The sequence below is a fragment of the Ursus americanus genome, chromosome 19 (genome assembly GCF_024610735.1).
Source record: "Ursus americanus isolate L20-20 chromosome 19, mUrsAme1.1.p, whole genome shotgun sequence".
Taxonomy (NCBI): Eukaryota; Metazoa; Chordata; class Mammalia; order Carnivora; family Ursidae; genus Ursus; species Ursus americanus.
Genome location: NC_142145.1, coordinates 43,561,724 through 43,586,005, shown reverse-complemented (window position 1 = coordinate 43,586,005; position 24,282 = coordinate 43,561,724). Strand labels below are relative to the sequence as shown.

Sequence of the window (24,282 nt, the reverse complement as noted above, 5' to 3'; positions counted from 1 at the left end):
GACTGGTGATGGGTAGTAAGGAGGGCACGTATTGCATGGTGCACTGGGTGTTAGACGCAAGTAATGAATCATGGAACATTACATCAAAAACTAGGGATGTACTGTATGGTGACTAACATAACATAATAAAAAATTAATATAAAAAAAGATTAGATGTGATGATACATAAAAAAATAAAAATAAAAAAAATAAAAAATAAAAACAAGTTTAGGTTCTTAATGCTCCTCCTCACATATTACACTGTGTTGCTCAATCAGACATGATACAATGTTTGTTACAGTGATCCTTAGAAAAAAGAGAACCAGGATTTATTATATTGTACTGAATTATTCATAATGCTTAATTATGTTGTTAAAATTCTTAAAACAGCACTAACAGGAAACACTAGCTGGAACTCTTTCATTATTCTGCAAAGATCTTGAATGGAATTTAAGATATAGGGTTCCAAAATCTTGCCATTTTTTAAAACCAACCAGCCATTTTTAATTAGAACATATAACCCAGGGTCGCCTAGGTTGGTCAGTCAGTTAAGCATCTGCCTTTGGCTCAGGTCATGATCCACAGGATCTAGCCTCCCCCCGACCCATCGCATCAGGCTGCTTCTCCCTCAACCTGTCTCTCCCCCTGCTTGTGCTCTCTTTCTCTCTGAAAAATAAATAAAATCTTTATTAAAAAAAAAAAACCAACATATAACCCATTTCAAAGTCTATTTCTTGAAGGTTTTCATTTCTTCTCTGAGTATTAATATGGCTTTAATATACGTAGATATGAGGTTTGCTGACCACCCTGCAAAAATAAAAATAACAAACCTTACTAAGAGACTATGGCTTCCTCATGATCCTTTAAGAAAAAATTTTAGTCATGCTGATTAGTACTTAACAAGTCCACATTAGAATACTGTTAAATCTAACTGCCACACTCCTACGGCCTCATTTGTAAAATAATGGGAGTTGAAGTAGATCTCCAAAGTCCCTTGTGGTTCTAAATATCTATAAATACAGCATCTTTTATGGAGTACTTTAATTTTAAGACATTTCCCCAATCTAAATCTTTCTTTTAATTTTTGAAATAATTTTAAACCTACAGTTTTAAGAATAATATGAAGAATTCCCAAATATCTTTCTCCCACACTCCCCAATTGTCAGAATTTCACATTTGTCTTACTCCATCTCTAAACACACACACACCTGTCAAAATCTTTTGAGTCAGTTACAGACATAATATCCCACTATTCCTAACACCTCAGTGTCCACTTCCTAAAAACAAGGAAATTCCCATATACAACCGCAGTATAACAAATATTGATACAATATTACCATGTAATCCACAAACCCCTTCAAATTACTCCAATTGTCCCAACAGCCCCAAATCTTTTACCTAATGTATCTTATCTAACTTTAGGTTTTCTTTTTTGTAAACTGCATTATATTTACAGCATTCATTAAATAAGCTTTCCTAAAATCATTCAAAACTCAAAGATGAACATTAATGAAAATGTAGTATAAATTCATATTCTTTTACAAGTATGTGTATATATCACCTAAAAAGGAATAAGCAAACATTCCAGAAGAATCTGGCTTCAGCTGACTCTACTGAAATGATAATAAAAAGTAGATTCTTCTACAAATATTAAAGAAATATTTTTCTGAGATACTTTATTCTGTATATACTTTTACTTTTTTAAGGTACATGTTTATTATCTCTAAAACAGTCTATATTAACAAAAGAAAACTGAGTATAATGACAAGGGCAGATATACACATATTCAACATTTTACGTCTGATGATGGTAACTTCCTAATAAATACTGGCAGATATTTCAAAACACCCATAATTATTAACCTAAAAATGAGGCAGTACCACTTCCCAAAGATTCCACTAAGAACCACCACATCAATTATCGGGAGTAAGGTCACATAACCACTATTAAATTTATTGATACAATTAAAAAATGAACCCGAAAAAGTCAGATCTCATTTTTAACAATAAACCTTTACCAAGATACTATGAAGATTATAAAACAACAGAAATACAATTTACAGAATAAAAGTTATCTTCCTAACTAGAGATTAAAAACTACATTCTTTTATATAATGATTAATACAAATTTTTTTGCATGAAAACCACTTACAGGACTCTCTGAAGTAGCTACACTCATGATGAAATACAAAAAATAAGGGTTGATTTAAGTAAGTACCTGCTGATTTAGAAAATACTCAAATCAAACACTACAACAGAACAACAATACTTTCTCACATGTTACGAGAATTTAAAGGGAAGAGGATCTGTGCATATGAGCCCCACAAGTGATTTACTAACTTTCTTGTGCACATGTATGTAGATAAAGATACAGCAATATACAGAGATGTTACCAGTGAAAAATCTTTAGGTGGTGAAAATACAGTGGTTGTTATCTTATTTTTATGTTATCTGTGTTTTTTCATTTTCTACAATTCATATACTACTTTCATAAAAATAAAGTTATTTTATATTAAAAAAATATTGTTTTAGACAAAGTTATCACATCTTAAGGAATTGTTTAATTAAAATTGAACTATCAATTCCCAGATGGCTGTCATTTATTGATGTTCCTCTTCATTTTCCTTTTCCTTCTCCTAATGCAAGAAACAAGAACATTTAAGGTTGAGAGGAGGAATTTTCTTCTCTTTACTCACAAACCAACACTAACAACTTGAAAAAGAAAGAATATCTAAAGAACTCTAAGAATGAAATTAAATCCATCAGGAAGAGCAAAATATAAGACTTCACCTAAAGCAATTTAAGCCCCATCTGCACCAAATATGTGAGAAAATGAAGTCTATTCCACTATGCAGAAAAAGGGGAAATAATCATATTATACACAAAAAATCTAAGAATATAAAGAATAAAACAGTATAAACTTCTGCTGACTCAAGTTGAAAAGGTTGATTGTAGATCTGAACACGTTCTATCCATGCCATGTACTGCTGGGTCCTTTAAGAAACTGAACCACTCCTATGCCACAAAATCCCTTGGCTCTACCTGGCAGTTTAAAAAGCCATAGGTGAAAATAAGTATTCTGATCAGAGCCTGTCAACTTTTATTACCCCATGGCTGATCTGAGGCAGTGATCTTCTTACCACTGATGATTATCCATAGTTAAACTAAGCTAATTAATTTTTTAAAGAATATTTTGAAATATAAACAGACATGGCTCATTAAAGAAACAATATACATAAAAGTAAGGGAAATGGTCATATAAAATGCAAAATGTACAAATGACTAGAAAATAAAATATCCCAGTACTCCTAAGTTTCTAACTCTAAAAAAAGAACCAGGGCTTGAAGAAATGGGTAATTCCAAACTGGGGCAGGAAAAAGAACAAGATGAGCCTAGAACATTTTGTGGTATTAAGAACATAAGAAAATGCTCAAAAAATAATGGATACCAAAAAGCCAGCTTGAGGGGCTCCAGTGATCAACATCGGGGACAACTTAAGAAAGAAAACAGAATAACATTATAACCTAAAGAATACAGTAAGAATCCATAAATCCATTCAGATATAAATAGATGAATGAGTGAATGGGGGCAGGAAATGAGAAATGGTTTCCTTAGAGTAGGATTTCAAATAAATGTAGAAAGACTGATTGATTTAGTCACCATCTGGCAACCACCACAGTAATAACTGTTTCAATTAAGAATCATTGGATGATGGACGCTAAAATAAATGCTAAAAAAAAAAAAAAAAGGAAAAAAGAAAGTAAAGAAGGAACAACATACGTGTGTCTCAAGGTATCTGCCCAACAAAATGCAAATGAATTAAAAAGAGAAAAATAGTAACTTTACAGTGGAGAAACTGGCAGGCCTCACCTCAACTAAGTGATTAAGATTCTCACAAATACTGGGACAAATCACTATCACACAGCTACTGGAGAATGCACTGAGAAGGACACACCACCATATTTGTGATGCCCCTGCCAAAAGAGCATAACATGAATCTAATCAAGGGGAAACACCAAACCCAAAATGAGGGACATTCCACAAAATAACTGCCATGTATTCTTCAACAGCATCAACAACATGAAAGATAACAGACTGAAGAATGGTTTCAGATCAAAGGTATACTCAAGGTATGTGACAAATAAATGCAACATCCGACCTTGCACTGGATTCTAAACCTGAAAAAAATACATTAATGGGACAACTGGCAAAATTTTAAACAGGTCTCAAGATTATAGTATTGCATTCTTAAGTTTAACAATTATGCTCTGATTATTTAAGAATCTGTGCCTGTTTTATGAAATACACACTGATGTAACTAGAGGTAAGAAAGAATCACGTCTGCAACTTATTCTCAAATGTTTCAGAGAAACAATATGGAGAAAAAATGAATGATATGGAGAAAAATGAAACTGAAGGACATATGGAATTTCTTATACTGTCTTTAAAATTTTTTTGTAAGAATGAAATTATTTCAAATTAAAAAGTTTTAGAGAAAGATATCACTTTTCACCAACCAGGTGTGCAAAAATTTTTGAAGGACGACTAATACTCAATGTTGGCAGAGGATGCTGAAAACCAAGGCTCTGAAATCTGGCTGAGAGAAAGCAAACCAATATAATCCTTTTGCAGGGTAATTTGGCAATTTAGCATGGTCTTTGACCCAGTCGTTCCATTTATAAAATTCTAATCTATTAAAAAACATTTATCTAAATGTGTTTATGTAGGGGCGCCTGGGTGGCGCAGTCGTTAAGCGTCTGCCTTCAGCTCAGGGCGTGATCCCGGCATTCTGGGATCGAGCCCCACATCAGGCTTCTCCGCTAGGAGCCTGCTTCTTCCTCTCCCACTCCCCCTGCTTGTGTTTCCTCTCTCGCTGGCTGTCTCTCTCTGTCAAATAAAAAAATAAAATTTAAAAAATAAATAAATAAATGTGTTTCTATAGATATGAGTGCATGTGTAAATGCACGAAGAAATATTTAGAAAGATAGGTACTAAACCATTAAAAGTAGTTACCCCTGTAGAGAGGAAAGAAGTCTAAGAGTGGAAAGTGAAATGTGACTTGCTTTTATCTCTACCAAATTTTGTACTTTATGATTTTCTTTTTACAATGACCCTACATGACTTTTTCATTTCAAAAATGATATTAAACAAAGAGGAAAAAGACAAAGTAACCAAGAGAGACTCAAAATCAGATTGAGGGAGAACCAAGTGATAGCAAAAGTCCAGCATAGCAGGAAAGCGCATGCAAAGGCAAGACCCAGAGTTGCTGGAAAAGTCTACTTGAGGACAGACCAGTGAGATCTCTAGGAGAGACAGATGTGTCACAAAACAATGGTGAGAATAAAATATTTTAGAGCTGCACTGTCCAATAAAGCAGCCACTAGGTAAAATGAAACGTGGCTAGTTCAAAATGATGTGTTATGAGAGTAAGATTCACAAGGGATTTCAAAGACTAAGTATGAAACAAAAGAATATAAACTATCTCATTAATATATTTATACTGATTATGTATTAAAGTGATATTATTTTGGAAATAATGGCTTAAGTGAAATATATTATTAATATTAATTTCTCCTATCTCCTTCTACTTATTTAATGTGTCTATCAGCAAATGTAAAATTATATATATATGGCTTACAATATATTTCTACTGGACAGTGCTATTCTAGAGACTTTTGATAAAACATTCAACTTGTTCCACTACATTGGATTCTATTAAGGACAGCATTTACTTCTGACACATCACTTCAAAATAACAAGTTTGGTTCTTATGAATGATAACCAATTCTCTATTTATTAGACAGAAGCTTTGCTTTCTCTACCACATATATGGATGTAACTAAATATCCTATATATGTGACGATCTAAATTTTCCACAAATCAAGACTACAAAAAAATTTGAAGTCATTATTTTACAATGTAGGATAAGTATTAAAAAAAGAAGAAAAAGATACCCACTGCATCCCAAAGAACAAATTTTTCTTTTATAAAAATCAGAAAAAGTCACACACAAAATTGTACACTAATGTTCACAGAGGTATTCTTTAAGCCAAGAAATGAAAACTCAAATGTCCATTACTGATAAATAAAACATGGTATAACCATACAATGAAAAATTATTCAGCAATAGAAAGGAAGTATTGATATATGTTTCAACATTGATGAACCTTGGAAAATATTATGCTAAGGAAAAGAACTCCGTCAAAAAAGACCCCATATTATATGAAGTCATTTACATAAAATGTCCATAACAGGCCAATCTACACAGACAGAAAGCAGATTAGCAGTTGTCAGGGGGTGAGGGATTAGGAGTTGGGAATGGTAAATTACTGCTAATGAGTACAGGATTCCTTTGGAGATGATGAAAATGTTTTAAAATGGACTGAAGTGATGATAACACAACTCTATGAATATACTAAAAGCTTTGAATTGTACACTTTAAAATGCGTGAATTGCATGGTATGTGAATTATATCTCAATAAACCTATTATTAAAAAGAAGAAGAAAAAATTAACCAACACAGAAAAATGAATACAAAAAATTTTTTCGTATCATTCTTACTGAGAACACTCTGAGGTCTTTCCTTTATTCTGATAGTCCATTATACACTGAATAAGATGGTTATTTTCATCCAACATCTGAAATAAAATTAGAAAAAGTTTATTGTAAATCTAGTGCATCATGTAAAATTTTTAAACATCCTTCAGATTTCTAGAAATGTATACTCATATAGGAACTGAATCTATTCCAGTCTTTTAAGTCTTATTCTACACCTCTGCAATATGTTTAATCAACAATTTTCAAATAACTCTATTCCAATAATTCTCCCTCTGAATTATTACCTGAAGCCCAGGAGGGTTTTCTTTTGTATTCAAACATTTTATTACCTCTACTACCTGTAATAGAGGCTTTAGCCTGTTAAGACTAAAAGTCACCAAGCTGACTTTGCATCATTTTTACATTTTGCAGTAGTAAAGAAAAATTCTGTCCTTACCCACAATGAACACATGAAAATGTAAGCCCATGAAGCTTGAGGAGATAGATGGCTAGTTTCCAAGTGCCACACAGTATGGTTCTGTGATTCTCCAAATATGGAATAATCAAACACGGTAATTTCTAAACATGTATATTTGTTGCAGACTTCATGAGCTTACCTTATAATTAAGTTGTCCCAAGTGTTTAAAAACAAAAAGCCTATCAATTTATCACTCTATCGTCTTACAGCAATTCAAAGCAATATTGGCTTTATGGGCTAAATAACGCATCTAAGCAAGGTGGCACTGAGGAAAGAGTACTGATGTAGCAATGAAAAGGCCAGTTAGATTGAGTGCCAGCTTCGCAATCCTGTGCAAATCAGGGATTTGATTATGATTCTGATTTCAGGGGCTCAGATTTATCTTAAGGTCAAGGGACAGAAGTACATGTTCCTCCTGAACTTGCTCCACCTTTCCAAGACTTAATAAAGTATAAGACAATAATCACTCTATCTCATTAATTTAGTTAGTGTAGCTCTTTTAAAAAACAAAAATCCATTTAACCTTAATTGCAACTTCTTCCCACACAGGAATCACAATCTTCACTTGCCAGGAAATATAAAAAAAAAAAAAAAAAATATATATATATATATATATATAGACATGCTCTTCCAAAAAGTGCAGTTATTTCCTAAATAGAATCATTGGATGCCAAAAAAATATGTCTTTAAAATCCATTAGTCCAAGCTAATGATTTCACAACATATCTCCTCAATTACTCAAGCTAACAAACTTCACTGTTGAATATGTCTCATTTCTAACATCGATCTCTCATACTGTAGAGTAAGGCACTTAATTTGGAATCCATTTTCTTTTCTCATCTGAGAATGAAAACTAATTGATCTGTAGCTTCTGAATTAATCACTCATAATAAATATCTTAGCATGTATGTAAGAAAAACTCTTCTTGGAAGCCAACCAAACAACCTCAGGACTCTTCTACAGTCCAAACATAAAAATAAAAAGTGAATCCCTCCAGAAACACGTCTTTCGTGTACGTACTTGGAGCTATTTGCCAGGCTGCAGACTTAGCCCAATGCACTACATGAAAGCAGTGCATTTCCAGGCACTGACAAGCCGGTTTATTCATAAAATAAAGCAACAGTTGGGCAAATGTCAAATGCCACGCTACAAAGAACCTGACAGTAAACAGAAACCCATTAACATAATCTGCTGGGCATACAGTAGTGTCCTGCGTGGTACAAAAAGTTGACTTTTCTTCCATTTTCATCTTCATCCCAGTGTATACAACAAAACCGAAATATTTAAGGTAAACTGCTCAATTTAGCAAGTAACTTTTCAAAGTCTGGCTAACTAAAGTTCAGATTACTGCCTTGCTCACAGGCAACAAGGGATAGCGGACAATAAAGAAGCTTTGTGTCCCTAACTGGCAGTAACACAGCAGCGACAGAGGCATCACTACCCTCTAAAAGGGACACACCTCCCGTGTATTTATCACGATTTCTCCAATAAGTCACGATTATCAGATTGTCTCCACCACTAGACTCCCAAGTTCCATGAAGGCAGGGACCACGGCTCACCACTGTAGCCTGAGCACCCAGAGCAAGCGCTCCACGAGTACTTGCTGTAGATGTACACAGACAGGGGGTGAATCCGGAAGGGAGAAGGGAACTCCGAGGGTAACCCCGAAGTCCATAGGGTCCTCCTTCGCCCACCCCTCAGGCTGTAGCAGCGTCCCCCCAAGTTCTCCCGGGAGCTCCCCAAGTCGGCCGAAGTGCGCAGCGCGGGGGAGGGCGGCGACCCGCGCTCCGACTTCCCCTCGGCCTCCCGCGACCCGAGGTCGGGTGTGCACGAAGCAGCCGCGGCGCGCTGGGCGGGGCGACGCCAAAGTAACTCCGGAGCGACGCGCGGGGCCGCGGGGGGCGCCGGCTCCGACAAACAGCCCTTCCCCGCGCGGCCGCTGCCGCCGGGCGCACGCGCCCCGCCGCCCGAACGCCGCCCCATCCCTAGAGAAATCCGGCGGCGGTTACTTGGGCTTTTGTGCCTGTAGGAAAGAGCCCAAACGCGCGAAGGACTCCGTGGGAGAACCGGTTCGCCGCCTTCCGCCACCCACTCAGGCACAGCCCGCGGCTCGGGTTCCCACACACCACCGCCTCCAGCAGGCCCGCCTTCGCCCCCGGCCCGGCCGACTCCCGGGCCGGCCCCCGGTGGCGCTCCCAAGGGCAGGATGGGCCTGGCATCCCCGACCCCGCGAGGCTTCACCTTCTGAATCGCAGCGGGAGTGATCTCCCCCTTGCCTCGCTGCCTGGGGGCTGCGAACGCCACAGACATGTTGCCGCCGTCACCACTACGGGCAAGTCCCGAGCGCTCCGGGTGAACGGCAAAGTGGGGGAGAGACGCCGGCCTCTCGGGCCGAACCACCTCGGGAATGTGGGGAGGGGGGATGCTCCGGCGCCGAACGAAAAGCCGGTAGGCCTGGCCTACAGAAGTTACTCTGGCCCACAGAAGTCCTCTTTCGGCGCTTTACCGGGGAACCATAGCCCCGGCAGCACTGCCCTGTTCTTGGGACACCTCTCGTCCTTCCTCCTTTCCTGCCCGCCCCCCCTCCCTTTTGAGCTAGTGGTAGGGCCGCGCCCCAGTCCTCCCTCCGCTTCAGCGATTCAGGAAATGGTCCCGCCGCCGCGGGAGAAGGAGAGGCTGGGGCAGACCCTGTCACAGGAAATGCGAGCGGCCCGAGCCGGCCCGCCCCTTTCGCGCGGGTGCAACTTGCCTCCGTCTCCTGAGCGCTGAAGCCTCCCTCCAAGTGCGCGTTGGCGCTTGGCTTTAGATCTGGTTCAGTTTTTCCAACTTCATCCTTACCCCCCCACCCTCGGGAAGAAGTGGCCGCCCTGGGTTGTCCGGGCACCGCGGAGAGGGAAGGAGGGTCAGGACCCGCGAGTTCGTGCAAACCCGTGGAGCATCTGCCGAGATGAGCGGAGGTGGAAGGTGTAGGTGAACGCGGATTCGCTGGTTTAAACCGCTCCGCTACGCCCCAAAGGCGCACCTCACAGTCCACAAGTCTCGCACGCACACATAGGCGTGCTTAACTATCGGAAAGTAAGTCTGACCCCAAGTCGAGAAACGAAGGCTGTGTCCAGTACTCAGCACAAGTCGGCCAACTTGGCTAGAGAGCCACTGGAGAGTAGTTCGCCTGTTAGGACAAACCCTTGACAGAAATGTGCGTCGATTTCGTCTGACATGGATCTTTGGGATTAAGTTTTGAGATCTAGCACCCTTGCACTTTTACAGTTACATACTTAATGCCTTGTAAATTAGGCCAGAATTGCCAGGCTTCAAATCAGTGTGAGGAAAAAAAACAAAAAAACACAAAGTTCTCGAATTATGGCAGGAACACGGGCAAATGTGGGTAATGTGTTGGAGTGGGGGGTGGGGGGCTTGAGGTTGTAATTATTATTCTGTAAATTTGGACATCCATGTAACACAAAGGAAATGTTTATGTAAAATGTCACTCAACAGTAATGAGGCTCAAAAATCAATTACTTCGTTTATATATAAAATAAACTGGAAAAATTAAGATAAAAATGCGTATTTTTAAAAAAATTTTTCTTTCAAATAATATGCTCTTCGCATGAGGTCATAACTTTCATCCATTAAGGAAATGTGGTTGCATTTTGTGTGCTAGGCTTTACGCTAGACACCTAGGATACAACTGTGAATAAGGTGAGCATGGAACCTGCTCTCATGGAGTTTATATTCTGACAGGGCTGACAGTTAGAAACAAACAAATATGTAAATATGTAAACTTCTAAGAAAGACTAGATGCCAACAAGGAACTGAGAGAATGATGGGCACTCATATGAGTTAAGGGTGGGAAGCCTTCTCTGTTAAACTGACATCTAAAGGATAGAAAGTCTTAAGCCATCCTAAGAATAAAGGGAAGAGAATTTATACTCCTACTAGTAGTAGTTGTTCTTAGAATTCTTGTGTTTCACTACCCTAAGCCTTGGGGAGAAAAACTAAGTCTTGTCCACCATTAACACAGTATGTCCAACACCTGGCTTTCTTCATCATGTCTTTATGTTTACACAAAAGTACCTTAGGGCACCTGGCTGGCTCAGTGGGTGGAGCAGGTGACTCCATCTCAGGGTTGTGAGTTCCAGCCCCACATTGGGTGTAGAGAGTACTTAAAAATAAAATCTTTAAAAAAAAGTATCTTAATTGTTAAGAGCAATATTTCAATAGGAAAAATGAAACATGATCCTACTGCTCCAATTGTGTCTGCTTAGAAGACAGCACTGAATTTTTTTTTTTTTTTTTTTTGATAGCACTGAAATCTTAACAACGTGAGCCACTGGGAATAGTCGTCTCAATTTCTATATTCCAGTTAAAAAAAAAAAGTGCCAAGGAAGCTTCTATTCCAAGGAGGTACCCAAAGATAAGTACCTTCTTTGTTTAAATTATAGCTCCCCAGCATTAAGAAAAGAAATCAACTGAAAAGAGGTAACAGGTCAGCCCAACATATTTATTCCTTCAGAGTAGCAGGTTAGGGCCTAGGGTACTAGGCATGAATAACCATAAATAACCACAGCCTTTTCTGTGTGCCATAAAAATACCATTATTTTCTGTGTCCATCATATGACACCGATAGGGGGGCACTGGAGTAAAGATCTAGCCAGAAATCAAATGATCTCCATAAGAAAAGAAATTTTAAAGGAACCCTATGTTACTCTCAAGCTTCCTTCCTGTCTTCATTTGACCCTTAGTTTTGGGGAGAGAGGAATCCCAAAGTATAGACTGAGTAGTAGCAGATTTGGGGGGGGAAAGGAGAATAAAGAGTACCCAACATCTAGTTAAGGAGAAAAAAGGGAATGAAGATGAGAAGTTGACTCAAATCTCAGAAATGACTCTAGGAACTTAAAAATGAGCTACCCAGGCAACAATTTCCCTAACCAGAAAATTAGTCCCATTATTTAGACTGGTGTTGGACTGAGACATCTGAAGAAGGAATTGAGGTCATATAACAACCAGGTAAAAGGTTTTTTAGAATAATCCTAATAGAACATATTCGGTAGTTTAGAATAAGTAAAATAATCTGCATGAACAATTCATTCTTGATTATTCACGTTAATGAATGAATGTAGACACATTTAACAAAAGCAAGAAAACTGTCCATGTTTGATTTTTCAAATGTTTTAGTTTTTTTATTTGTATTAGGTGAATTTGTTTGGATTCCTTAAATGTATTTCACAAAACTGATAAAGTGAAGAGCTCCAGGAATATGCTCAATATTTAGTAAAACTACAATGATGGCATTAAAAATTATCTTAATCCACGAAAAATATATCATACATGTATAGATAATTGAGATTACTTTCATATAAGCATTTCTTTAATATGTATTGTTTTATAATTAATTGACTATCCATACTATCAAATTTGCTGATATTTGAAGCCTCTGTGCTGCCATATATTCCTTGAATACATGGGGAGGCATAGACCAAGCCTGTCTGCTCATAATTGGGCTCAGAGCAAAACCCCTCAGGTAGTATCTTTCAAAATATTTCTGCTCACTGCCTCCACGGCATTTGATGAGTCATTCTGAGTTGTGGCTTCCACAGATTTCAAGACCATAAAGAGAACAGCATCATTATTCCAGGCAAAAACAAATCACCTTTCCCAATTCTCCCCCAAAGACTTTATTTTCAATACTCCAGAAGATTTCATTCAAAGTAGACTATAACAAAGTCTATCTGGGGCATTTCCATCTCTTCCTACAGTATCAAACATTGAATTAAGGAGGAGCTGAATCAAATACATTTGGGGGTGTAATGTTATAAGAAAGTATTGCTTTTTTAAAAAAAGTTTCTGTGTGAAGCTACATTCAATTTTAACTTACTGTGACAAATGCACAGGTTTGGAGTTCCCAGTTCTTCTACCTTATGGCATGATACTGGACAGGTCATTTCTGTATTTCATTCACTTTCCTAAAAAATAGCCACCCTATCTAAAAGGCTATTCAAAATAATAGTGTTGGGGCTCCTGGGTGGCACAGCGGTTAAGCGTCTGCCTTCGGCTCAGGGCGTGATCCTGGCGTTACAGGATCGAGCCCCACGTCAGGCTCTTCCGCTGGGAGCCTGCTTCTTCCTCTCCCACTCCCCCTGCTTGTGTTCCCTCTCTCTCGCTGGCTGTCTCTATCTCTGTCGAATAAATAAATAAAATCTTTAAAAAAAAATTTTAAGGGGCGCCTGGGTGGCACAGCGGTTAAGCGTCTGCCTTCGGCTCAGGGCGTGATCCCGGCGTTGTGGGATCAAGCCCCACGTCAGGCTCCTCCACTATGAGCCTGCTTCTTCCTCTCCCACTCCCCCTGCTTGTGTTCCCTCTCTTGCTGGCTCTCTCTATCTCTGTCAAATAAATAAAATCTTTAAAAAAATTTTTTTTAAATAATAGTGTTTAATTATTTCGCATCTATTATGCATAGCCGCTAAGTGTTTATCTTACATTAGACTCTTCAAAAAGTTTGTCCCAATTTTAATGGGTAAAATATGTAAAAATACATGGCATATTATAAATTACTAAAGAAGGATAAGATTTGAATTATCTAATAAAGAGAAAAATATATACTTCAAGATAAGAAATGGTCCAAAGTAAGTGATATGCAGTATACCCTTAAGAAATTTTTGGTCTAGGGGCGCCTGGGTGGCTTAATTGGTTAAGCGTCTGCCTTCGGCTTGGGTCCTGATCTCAGGGTCCTGGGATCAAGCCCCACATAGGGCTCCCTTGCTCAGCAGGTAGCCTACTTCTCCCTCTCCCTCTGCTGCTCCCCCTGCTTATACTATCTCTCTCTGTCAAATAAACAAATAAAATCTTTTAAAAATTTTTTCTTTCAGGCTAAAACAGAGATCAAATGGGATTTTTTTTCCCATTTAGCATATTCTCTGACCTTCTATATGATATGTGGTTAAAATACAGAAATTATCCTGGCTTATCTCAGTGAGCCCAGTATAATTTACAAATATCCTTCAATAGGGAACAGTGAAATTAAAGAGTTAAAGAATCAGTGAGACGGCATCTTGAGAAAGACTGGCCATAGCTGACTTTAAAGATGGCAGGGGGTCATGAGCCAAGGAATGTGGGCAGCCTGTGGAAGCTGGAAAAAGCAAGCAGATTCTCCCCCAGAGCCTCCAGAAGGAACACAGCCGGCTAACACTTTTAATTATAGCCAGAGGGGTTCATTTTAGACATCTGACCTCTAAAACTTGAAGATAATAAATTGTTGTTTTAAGCCATTAAGTTGGTCACAATTTGTTAAAACAGCAATAGGAAACTAATACAATGTTTTTTCCCATCTAACATTTATGGCTGAATTTTGGGCAATGTGCACTAAAATACTGGTAAGGTCTTCAATATGTAACGAACTACTGTCCTTATATTAAAGTAGTCTAGCAAACATATTTATTATATATTTTCTTTAAAAGAAAAATAATAGCATAATATTATGGTACAGTCCTGCAGACATCATGATTTTAGCCTTCTGGCCTCCTGAATTGTGAGAGAATAAATTTCTGTTATTTTAAACCACCACATCTGTGGTAATTATAGCAGCCCTAGGAAACTAAAACAGATGCCAAGAAACTTCAATGGAGAAAGAATTGTTTTGGAACAGCTAGATATCCATGTTTTTAAAAATCATCTTTGACCTTTTCCTCACATATACACAATAGTTAACTTGAAATAGATTGTAGACCTAAATTTTAAAAAGCAAAACTGTAAAACTTCTGTAAAAAAACAAATAGCAGAGAATCTTTATGACCCTGAGTGAAGCATATATTTCTTAGATCTGACACAAAAGACAAGAAGCATAAAAGAAAAATTTAATAAATTTTCACTAAAATTAAAAACTCTGCTCTTCAAAGATATCATTAGAAAATGAAAACAGAAGCCATAATCTGAAAGAAAAGATACGAATTTATGAAACATTAAAACAAAGAATTTGTCTCTAGAATACATAAAAAAAACCCTTACAACTCAATACGACAAACAACCCTATTAACAAAATGGACAAAAGATTTGGAGACATTTTAGAATGATGACATACAAGTGGCCAATAAGCACATGAAAAGTTGCTCTCCATCATTAATCATCATGGAAATGCAAATTAAAGCCACATTGAGAAACCACCACATATCCACTAAAGCGGCCAGAATTAAAAAGAGTGACATCATCACATTTTGGAAAGTATGTGGAACAAGCAGGAATATTCATATATTGCTAGTGGGAGTACAAATGATACAACCATTCTGAAAAATAACTAGTGATTATATAAAGTTAAACATGTACTTATCATATGATCCAGCAATTGTACCCTTGGATATTTATTCCTTACTCAAAAGAAATGAAAATGTATTGTCCACACAGACTCATACATGAGTATTCATAGCATCTTTGATAAAAATAGTGTTAAGTTAGGGATGCCTGGGTAGCTCAGTCGGTTGAGCATCCAACTCTGATTTCAGGGTGGTGGGATCCAGCCTCGAGTCAGGCTCTGAACTCAGCATGGAGTCTGCTTGAGATTCTGTCTCTCTTCTCCTCTGATCCCCCTACCTGCTCACGCTCTCTCGCTCTCTCTCTCACTCTAAGTAAATAAATAAAATCTTTAAAAAATAGTGTTAAGTTAGAAACAACCCAAATATTTGGGGCACCTGGGTGGCACAGTCATTAAGCGTCTGCCTTCGGCTCAGGGCGTGATCCCAGCATTCTGGGATCAAGCCCCACATCGGGCTCCTCCGCTGGGAACCTGCTTCTTCCTCTCCCACTCCCCCTGCTTGTGTTCCCTCTCTCGCTGGCTGTCTCTCTCTATCAAATGAATAAATAAAATCTTTAAAAAAAAAAAAAAAGGAAAAGAAACAACCCAAATATTCCACACAGGTGAATGGATAAATTATGACAAATTTATACAATAGAATCCTACTCAAGAATAAAAAGGACTGAACTATTAATATATGCAACAAAATGGACGAATCTCAAAAACTTAAGGTTGCATAGAAAAAGTCACACAAAAGAGTACTGTTGGTTCCATCTATATAAAAATCTAAACAAGGCAAAATGAATTTATAGTGACAAAGTAGGTCAATAGTTGACTAGGGATGAGGACGTGGATATGAGTCTACAAAGGAGCACAAAGGAATGTTCTGGGATGATGAAAATATTCTATATTTTTATTGTGGTCATAATTACATAGATATATACATTGGTAAAAATTCATCCTACTATACAAAATTTAAATATTAAAGTACTTTCTAAGGAAAAAAGTGTTGGCATTCTTGTTGATATTGCAGTGAATATCTAGATCAATTTAAGCTTGCCAACTCATGAATATGATATAAACCTTCCCTTACTTGGATCTTCTTTAGGTTCTTCCAATAATATTTTAGGTTCTTCTGTGTAGAGGTCTATATGTATTTCCTATATTACATACATGATATCTTTTCTATTTCTTTTCTAATTATCTGTTTTTGCTTTATGGAAATACAATTGATTTTATATCAATCATGTGTCCCTCGACCTCCCTAAATTCATTTACTAATACTAGCAATTTATAATTTATCTTGGACTCTTTATTATGTACACAATTAGGTCATTTAAAAATAATATGATTTTCATTTCTTCCTTTCCAATAAAGTTTTTTTTTTCCTTGCCATATACTACTTAAAAAGAACTCCAATACAAAGTTAAATAGAAATGGAGAAAGTGGGTACTCTCAGGTATGTTGCTGATCTCAAATGAAAAAAAGTTCCAATATTTAACCATCAAGTATGATGTTTTCTGGAGGTTTCTTGTAGAGCCCCTTAGCAGATTAAGGAAATTCCTTTCAATCCTTAGATTATGAGTCAATAAGTTTGTATTAGACAGTGGATTTTATTAAATGCTTTTCTGCATCTACTGAGATAGGGTTTTTCCCTCTATTTCATGAGTCAGCAAACTTTTTCTATAAAGAACCAGACAGTATTCCAGGTTTTGCAGGCCATCTGGGCTCCCTTGCAATTATACAACTCTGTCATTTTAATGAGAAAGCAATAATATAAAAGGATGGGCATAGCTGTTTTCTAGTAAAACTTTGCTTACAAAAAAAGGCACAGCAGCAGGCCAGATTTGGTTCCTGGGCAATAGTTTGATAACTCCTGTTTTATTCTGTTAATGTGGTAAATTACATTGATTGCTTCCTAGAATAACTCAACTCAGTTGTGATATACATGTAATGTACATTTTTTTTTGTATATTGCTAGTTTCTATTTATTAATATGTTACTTAGGATTTTTATATACATGCTCATGAGTGAAAATAGCCTGTAATGTTCCTTTCTTATAGTATCCTCAGGTTTTGCTCTTAAGATTATGCTGCTTTATGGGGCGTCTGGCTGCCTGTCAGTGGAGCATGTGACTCTTGATCTCTGGATCATGAGTTTGAGCCCCACGTTGGGCATTCAGCTTATTTAAAAAAAAAAAAAAAAGTTATGCTCTTTCATAATACAAGTATGGAAGCAGTGTCTCCTCTATTTCTGTGATGACTTTACGTAAGATTGGTGTTATTTCCTTCTTAAATATTCCATAGGATTCACCAGTGATACCCCTGGGCTAAGGCTCTTCATTGTGGTAATGTTTTGTTTATGGATTTAATTTCTAAACAGATTTGGGACCCATTGAGACATTTCTCTTCTTTTTTGCATTAGTTTTATTATGTTTCTAAGAATTTGCCCTTTTTTTTTTTAAGATTTTATTTGTTTATCTGAGAGAGAGAGTGAGAGAGAGAGACAGAGCACGAGAGCAGGGAGGGTCAGAGGGAGAAGGTCCCCGCTCAGGTCCCCGCTGAGCTAGTAGCCCAATGTGGGGCTCAATTCCAGGACCCTGAGATCATGACCCGAGCTGAAGGCAGACGCTTAACCGACTGAGCCACCCAGGCACCCCAAGAATTTGGCCTTTTATTCTAAATTTTCCAACTTACTGGCAGGAAGTTACCCATAACTTTTTAATGTCACTACAATCTTTAATAAGGTCCTCTTTTCATTCCTCGTATTGTGTCTTCTTTATTCTTGATTACTTCTGCCAACTGTTTATCAATTTTATTAGCCTTTTTCAATGGTCTTTTTCAATGGCTTTCTTTATATTCCCTATTATACATTTTGTATTTCATTGATTTCTATGCTTATCCTTATATTTCCTTCCTTCTATTTTCCTTGGGTTTAATAAACTGTTTTTTAATGTAACATCTTAACTCTGATGCTTAGGTAATGATTCTTAGTCTTTCTCCTTCTCTAATGTGTATATTAATGCCTTAATTTCCCCTTAGGCACTGCTTTGGCTGCATCACATGTTACATTTATTATATTTATATCTATATTTTTAATACATTTAAATTTATGTATTTATATTTTTATGTTTTATTTATTTCTGTTTATTTGTAATATATATTAAAAGATGTATCACGTTTTAATATATTTTACATATTTCATATTAATAATATTACTTTGATTCCATTGAAAACATTTTCTAATTTCCATTGTAGATTCTTCTTTGACCCATGTTATTTAGAAATACATTTCTATGTATTTTCTAATTATGTTTTGTTACTGATTTCTGGCATAATTCTCTGGGGCCAGAGGATATAATTTCTATGCTTTTACTCCTTCGAAATTTGTAAAACTGACTTGAGAGCCTACCATACAATCAATTTTTATAAGTGTTCAGGGTTTGCCCAAAATGTATGTGTAGTCTACTGTTACCAGGCCTAGTGTTTATGTGTGTGTGTGTATACATGTATATTAGACAAAGATTGTGTTCCTTGAATATTTTATATTGTTTTCAATTTTTTTATCTGCTTTATTTTATCAATTACCAAGAAAACTGTGTTAAAATCTCTGACTATAATTGTGGGATTATATTTATTATAAATAAATCCATATTTATTTATCCATTATATTTCTTATAAATAAAATCCACTCTTTCTTCCTTAGTACTATCAATTTTTACTTTATCCTGAATATGGTTGACATTAGGTACAAATTTAGAATTAAGCATTCTTAGTAAATTAGACTTTTTATCATTACAAAATATCCCTCAGTATCTCTTACTATGCACCTTGACTTGAACTATACTTTGTTATACTATATACTAGCTCTTTTTGTTTAGTGTTTGCATGATATCTTTTTCATCCTTTTACTTTCAAATTTTCTTTACCCTTCAGTGTTTATCTCAAGTAAGCAGCATATAGGTGCACTTCTTTTTATCCCACCACATTTGTCTTATAATTGAAATATTCATTTCATTATAGAGAACATAAGTGTTAATATAATTATCTTGAAACCTACTAAAATACTATTTGCTTTCTATTTTCCATCCTGTTATATGTTCCTTTTTCTTTCTTTTTGGTGTTCTTTTTGTTATTTATTATTATTTCATTATAATAAAGTATTACAATAGATGCGGTTACATATTTTTTATATGGTTCTCTTAGTGCTTTCCTCAGAGATTACAATATGCATTTTGGATCAGTTAGTCTAATATAAATTAGAAATTTTACTTTTTTTTGAAATTTTACTACTTTCTGAAACAATAAAGGAAAGTTAGAACACTGTAACTTCATTTGTCTTCCTACCCAAATTATACGTGATTTTCTCAATATTTTAATATTATGTGTATTTATAAGCCCATAGGGATTGTTTTGTTCAGTTAATATTTATTTGAGCTTATTCAGATGTTTACCTTTGATGCTCTTTATTTCTTCTTTCTCCAAATTTCCATCTGTGATAATTTTCTTCTGTCTGAAGAATATTCTTTAGTATTTCCTTCAGTGAGTGTTTGCTGGTAATTAATCTTTTATGGTTTTGTGTGAAAAATACCTTAATTTAGCCTTCAATTTTAAAGGTTATTTTCACTAGAAATAGATTTTCATATCAGCTTTACATGTATGTTAGCATGTTGAAGGTAGAATTCCATGTTACTATAGAAGTCTTTTACTATAGACAGCTTTTTATCTTCTTTTTGGTAATATACCTATTTTTTTTCCTTCAGATAGCTTTAAGATTTTCTCAATGTCATTGGTTTACATTGGATTTATCGTGATTTTTCTAAGTGTGAATTTCTTTATCCTTCTTGCTGTTAATAGCTTTTCTTAAATCTGTTGTTCAATTCTTTTGCCAGTTTGAAAATTTCTAAACAAAGTATCTTTATATGTTGTTTCTGCCCTATTTTTTTTTTTACCTCCTATTGTTTGGTACTCTAACTATACCTGCATTTGGTTTTTCAACATTACCAGCTATATTTTAGATTCTTTTTCAGTGTTCTCTATCCTCTTATCTCTCTCTGCTTTGATGTGGAAATAATATATATATATATATATATATATATATATATATATATATATATATATATATTAATTATCTTCTAATTCCCTACTTCTCTCTTCAACTAGGTCTGATTTTAAGTCCAATTACTGATAGTAAGTCCAATTTTAAGTCCTTAATCTCTATTAATGTAGTATTCATTTCTATAGTTTCCAACACATGCTTCATTAATAGCTCTAGTCCCTGCTAAAAATGTTGATCTAGTTTTTAATTCCCTGCATATAATTATCGTATTTGTTTTAAAAATCTATATTTGATAACTTCATTATCCGGATCTTATATGTTTGTTTCTATTGCCTGTTCTTTCTCTTGTTCTTTGGTCACACCATTTTTTTGTGTGTGCAGGGTTACTTTTAATCAAGCACAGGATACTGCATATGAGAAACTGCAACAGTTTGAGGTTCTGCATAATGTTACCTTCCTCTATAGAGCATTTACTTTTGCTTCTGGCAGGCAACTAATCCTCTAGGGGTACTAGCAATGTTTTATTCTAGTGTTTCCCAACTTTTTGGCCTTAGGAATACCCTCTTAAAAATTATTGAGGATCCTGAAGAGCTTTTGTTTATGTGGGTTAGATCTATCAATATTTACCACATTAGAAATTAAAACATTTTACTTATTAATTCATTAAAAAGTTAAACCCATTACATATTTATGCATTTCATATATTTCTATTAAAACACCTATATTTTCTGGGGTACCTGGGTGACTGAGTCAGTTAAGCATTGGACTCTTGGTTTAGTCTCAGGTCATGATCTCAGGGTTGTGGAATCAAGCTCTGCATCAGGCTCTGTGCTTAGTGGAGAGTTTGCTTGAGATTCTCCCTCTCCCTTTTCCTATGTCCCTCCCCCCAGCATGCACACATGAGCTCTCTCTCTCTAAAATAAATAAATCTTTTCAATAAATAAATAAATAAAATGAAAAACCTATATTTTCCAAAGTTTAAAAACATTAGTGAGAAGAATGAAATTATAAATCTCTTTTTTAACATTCACCTTAATAGAATACAGCTGGGTTTTTAGATCTGCTTCTACATTCAGACTGTTGCAGTACGCTATTTAGGTTAAAATATAGGGGGAAAACAACCTCAAAAAGATATATATTGGAAAATAAAGTATTTTTATATCCTTTTTAGATCACGTCAGATCAAGTGATTTCAATCATTGGAAATTCTTTGTTACTTGCCCAACATTCAAAAGGTGGTAGTTTCTTAGTTGAAATTTGTCATCTAAAATCATATTCAATGAACTTTTAGTACTATTTTACATTAAAATCTGCTAGTCTGTGTAGGAATTTGAATGTCTTTTTTATTTATGCATGGCTGTGCATGATTTATGCTTTTGTCACTAGAAAATCCTGGCTCACTGAGTTTTCCAAATGTAGTACTATATAAAATATCACATTTTAATATGACCACCAATCTCATCAGTAAAGTCGATTATTATGGAGAAATTGTCAAGTTCATGGTGATGGATACAAGTTTTTCAAAATTCTAATTTTTGCTTTAAAAGCTTGAATTTTATTTAAAGATTATTTACTTATTTATTTATTTGAAAGAGGGAGAGAGTGAGCACAAGTGGGAGGGAGGGGCAGAGGGAGAGGGAGAAGCAAGCTCCCCGCTGAGCTGGGAGCCCAACATGGGGCTCAATCCCAGGATCCCATGACCTGAGGCGGGCGCTTAATTGACTGAGCCACCCAGATGCCCCAAAAGCTTGAATTTTATCTTTGGAAACATACTGTCTGTTGTTTTTCTTGAAGTGACAGGCTAATTTTGTTCTTTTTCAGAAATGCCTGCCTAAATATCTAACCCTGAATAACCACAATATGTCCATCACTCTTTCAGGTATAAATAATATTCCATGAGAAAGGGGGCTGCTTCAGCTAGCAACTCAAAGATTTACAAAAGTGCTTTTTCTCAAGCTAACCACCTTACTTTGAAGGCAGCAGAAGTACCTTATGTATATTTTCCATTCTGGATATTAAAAATATAAGTACTCATGAGTCAAGATTTGATAAAATTATTAATTTACTGCTTATTCAATGACATTCTTAAATGAAATTGGCATTTTTATTTTTTAATGAGTGCTTACTGCTAAAGAATACATTGGTGGTGGTAAAGTATAGATTGGTGCTACTGCCTTGATTCAAACTAAGGCTCCAGCAGTTTTACCCATTTCTTTTGTACTGCAAATGTAAATATTCATACAATGAAAGGACAAATGCCATTTCAGTATTATCACTATAGTTTTGATGTTGCAAATCCCTCGAAAGGTTTTGGGTAATTCCAAAGATCTGTGGACCACAGTTTGAGAAACACTACTGATGTGGAGCTGCCAAGTGAATGGTCAAGAAAGAATTCTTGAGGCATTTTTGGTACCAAAGGGTGTTTTTATTATAGCATGGGGACAGGACCCATGGGCAGAAAGAGCTGCACCAGGATTGTGAGGAGTGACTGATTATATACTTTTTAGTTAGTGCGGGTTATGGGTAACATAAGTCCCTAAGGAATTTGTGCATGTTGAAAGCAAGGTCTCCAGGACCTCAGAGGGCCAGCTATTGTTAAGATAAGGTTGCTTGTAGTCTCTAATAAAACAACAACCTTAAGGTAGCCATGAGCTCCTACAGGAATGTCAAGCTCTGCATATTCAGGTATTCCAGTGGGCTGCAAGTTGTAAGGAGATTTAATTTTAGCAACATTTCTCTTTTCTCTGTTCTCTTCATCGACTGCTTTATTCCAATCTTTAACTGAGATGATGCAAAACTTGGTGTTAGTCCTTGTAAGAAGAGGTCTGCTATTGGTTTATTCTTACTTCTGGGTTGCGGTCCTTTGGGTCCCAAACAAAAGCTTAGGTCATCTTTACCATGACCCCTATACATTGACAGGCTTTGAAATCCAATTTTTTTAAAAGATTTTTTATTATTATTTATTTATTTGACAGAGACAGCCAGCGAGAGAGGGAACACAAGCAGGTGGAGCAGGAGAGGAAGAAGCAGGCTCCTAGCCGAGGAGCCTGATGTGGGGCTCGATCCCAGAACGCTGGGATCACGCCCTGAGCCGAAGGCAGATGCTTAACGACTGTGCCACCCAGGCGCCCCTGAAATCCAATTTTTGTCTATCAAAAGTCTGCCTCACTACTCACCTAGGCATTATATTTAGGCAAATACCTCAAGGGGGAAATGCTATGCTTACCCCTGAGAGTGTTTCTTCTCTTCTGAATCTTGGCACCACAACTCCTCGTTCCTTGTTAGCTGTTTGGAGTCAGAATATATATTTAAAAAAAAAAAAATGTGTCCAGTATTTCTAGTTGTTCTCAATAGGAGATCTGGATCAAACCATCAAGACTGCCATTCCGGGAAGTCTCTAGGCATTAAACTGTTACATTATACTGTTTTTTTAAGTATAAAGGTAAACTATGCTTACTGTAAAAATTTTAAAATAAAGTTTAAAACAGTAACTTCTCTTTCCTTACCATATCTCCTCATTCTCTTTCCAATCCCTGGACTCCTGCCAAAGAAAACCACTTTTGTCGACTTGATGTATGCCCTCTCACTCGTTTCTCTATAGATTTAGAAATATGTTTGTACATACATTTAAAAAACATCTAAGTGGGCTCATGCTACATTTTTACTCTTCCTAATTTCTCTCTTACAGAATAATCTTAACTTTTAGTTAGTTCAATGACTAATAACAAGAGTTAACATTTTTCAAAGTGCTTATCTGTTATAGGTAATGCCTTCAAACACTAACACGTTATTTTATTTGCTCTTTACAACAACCTTGTGAAGTCGGTATTATTATCCACCTTTTACAGGTCAGGAAAATAGGTTTTAGGGCAGTGAAATATACCTACCCAAAGCCACACTGTTAAGTTGGGCTTTTAAAAATTTATTTGGTTAAAATAGTGGCATCTTAA

The 24,282-nt window shown here is 36.3% G+C and overlaps 1 protein-coding gene across 2 annotated transcripts in view; it reads right to left on the bottom strand.

Moving 5' to 3' along the window:
• Window positions 1-9,393, bottom strand: part of SS18 (SS18 subunit of BAF chromatin remodeling complex) — an 83,046-nt gene extending 73,653 nt beyond the window's left edge. For both annotated transcript variants that reach the window (XM_045781796.2, XM_045781798.2), the window contains exons 1-2: window positions 9,235-9,393; window positions 6,540-6,616 (exon numbers count right to left, since the gene is read on the bottom strand). In XM_045781796.2, coding sequence (XP_045637752.1) covers window positions 6,540-6,616; window positions 9,235-9,303 — 146 coding nt within the window. In that variant the 5' untranslated portion in view covers window positions 9,304-9,393. The remainder of the gene's footprint in view (window positions 1-6,539; window positions 6,617-9,234) is intronic.
• Between the last annotated feature and the right edge of the window lie 14,889 nt (window positions 9,394-24,282).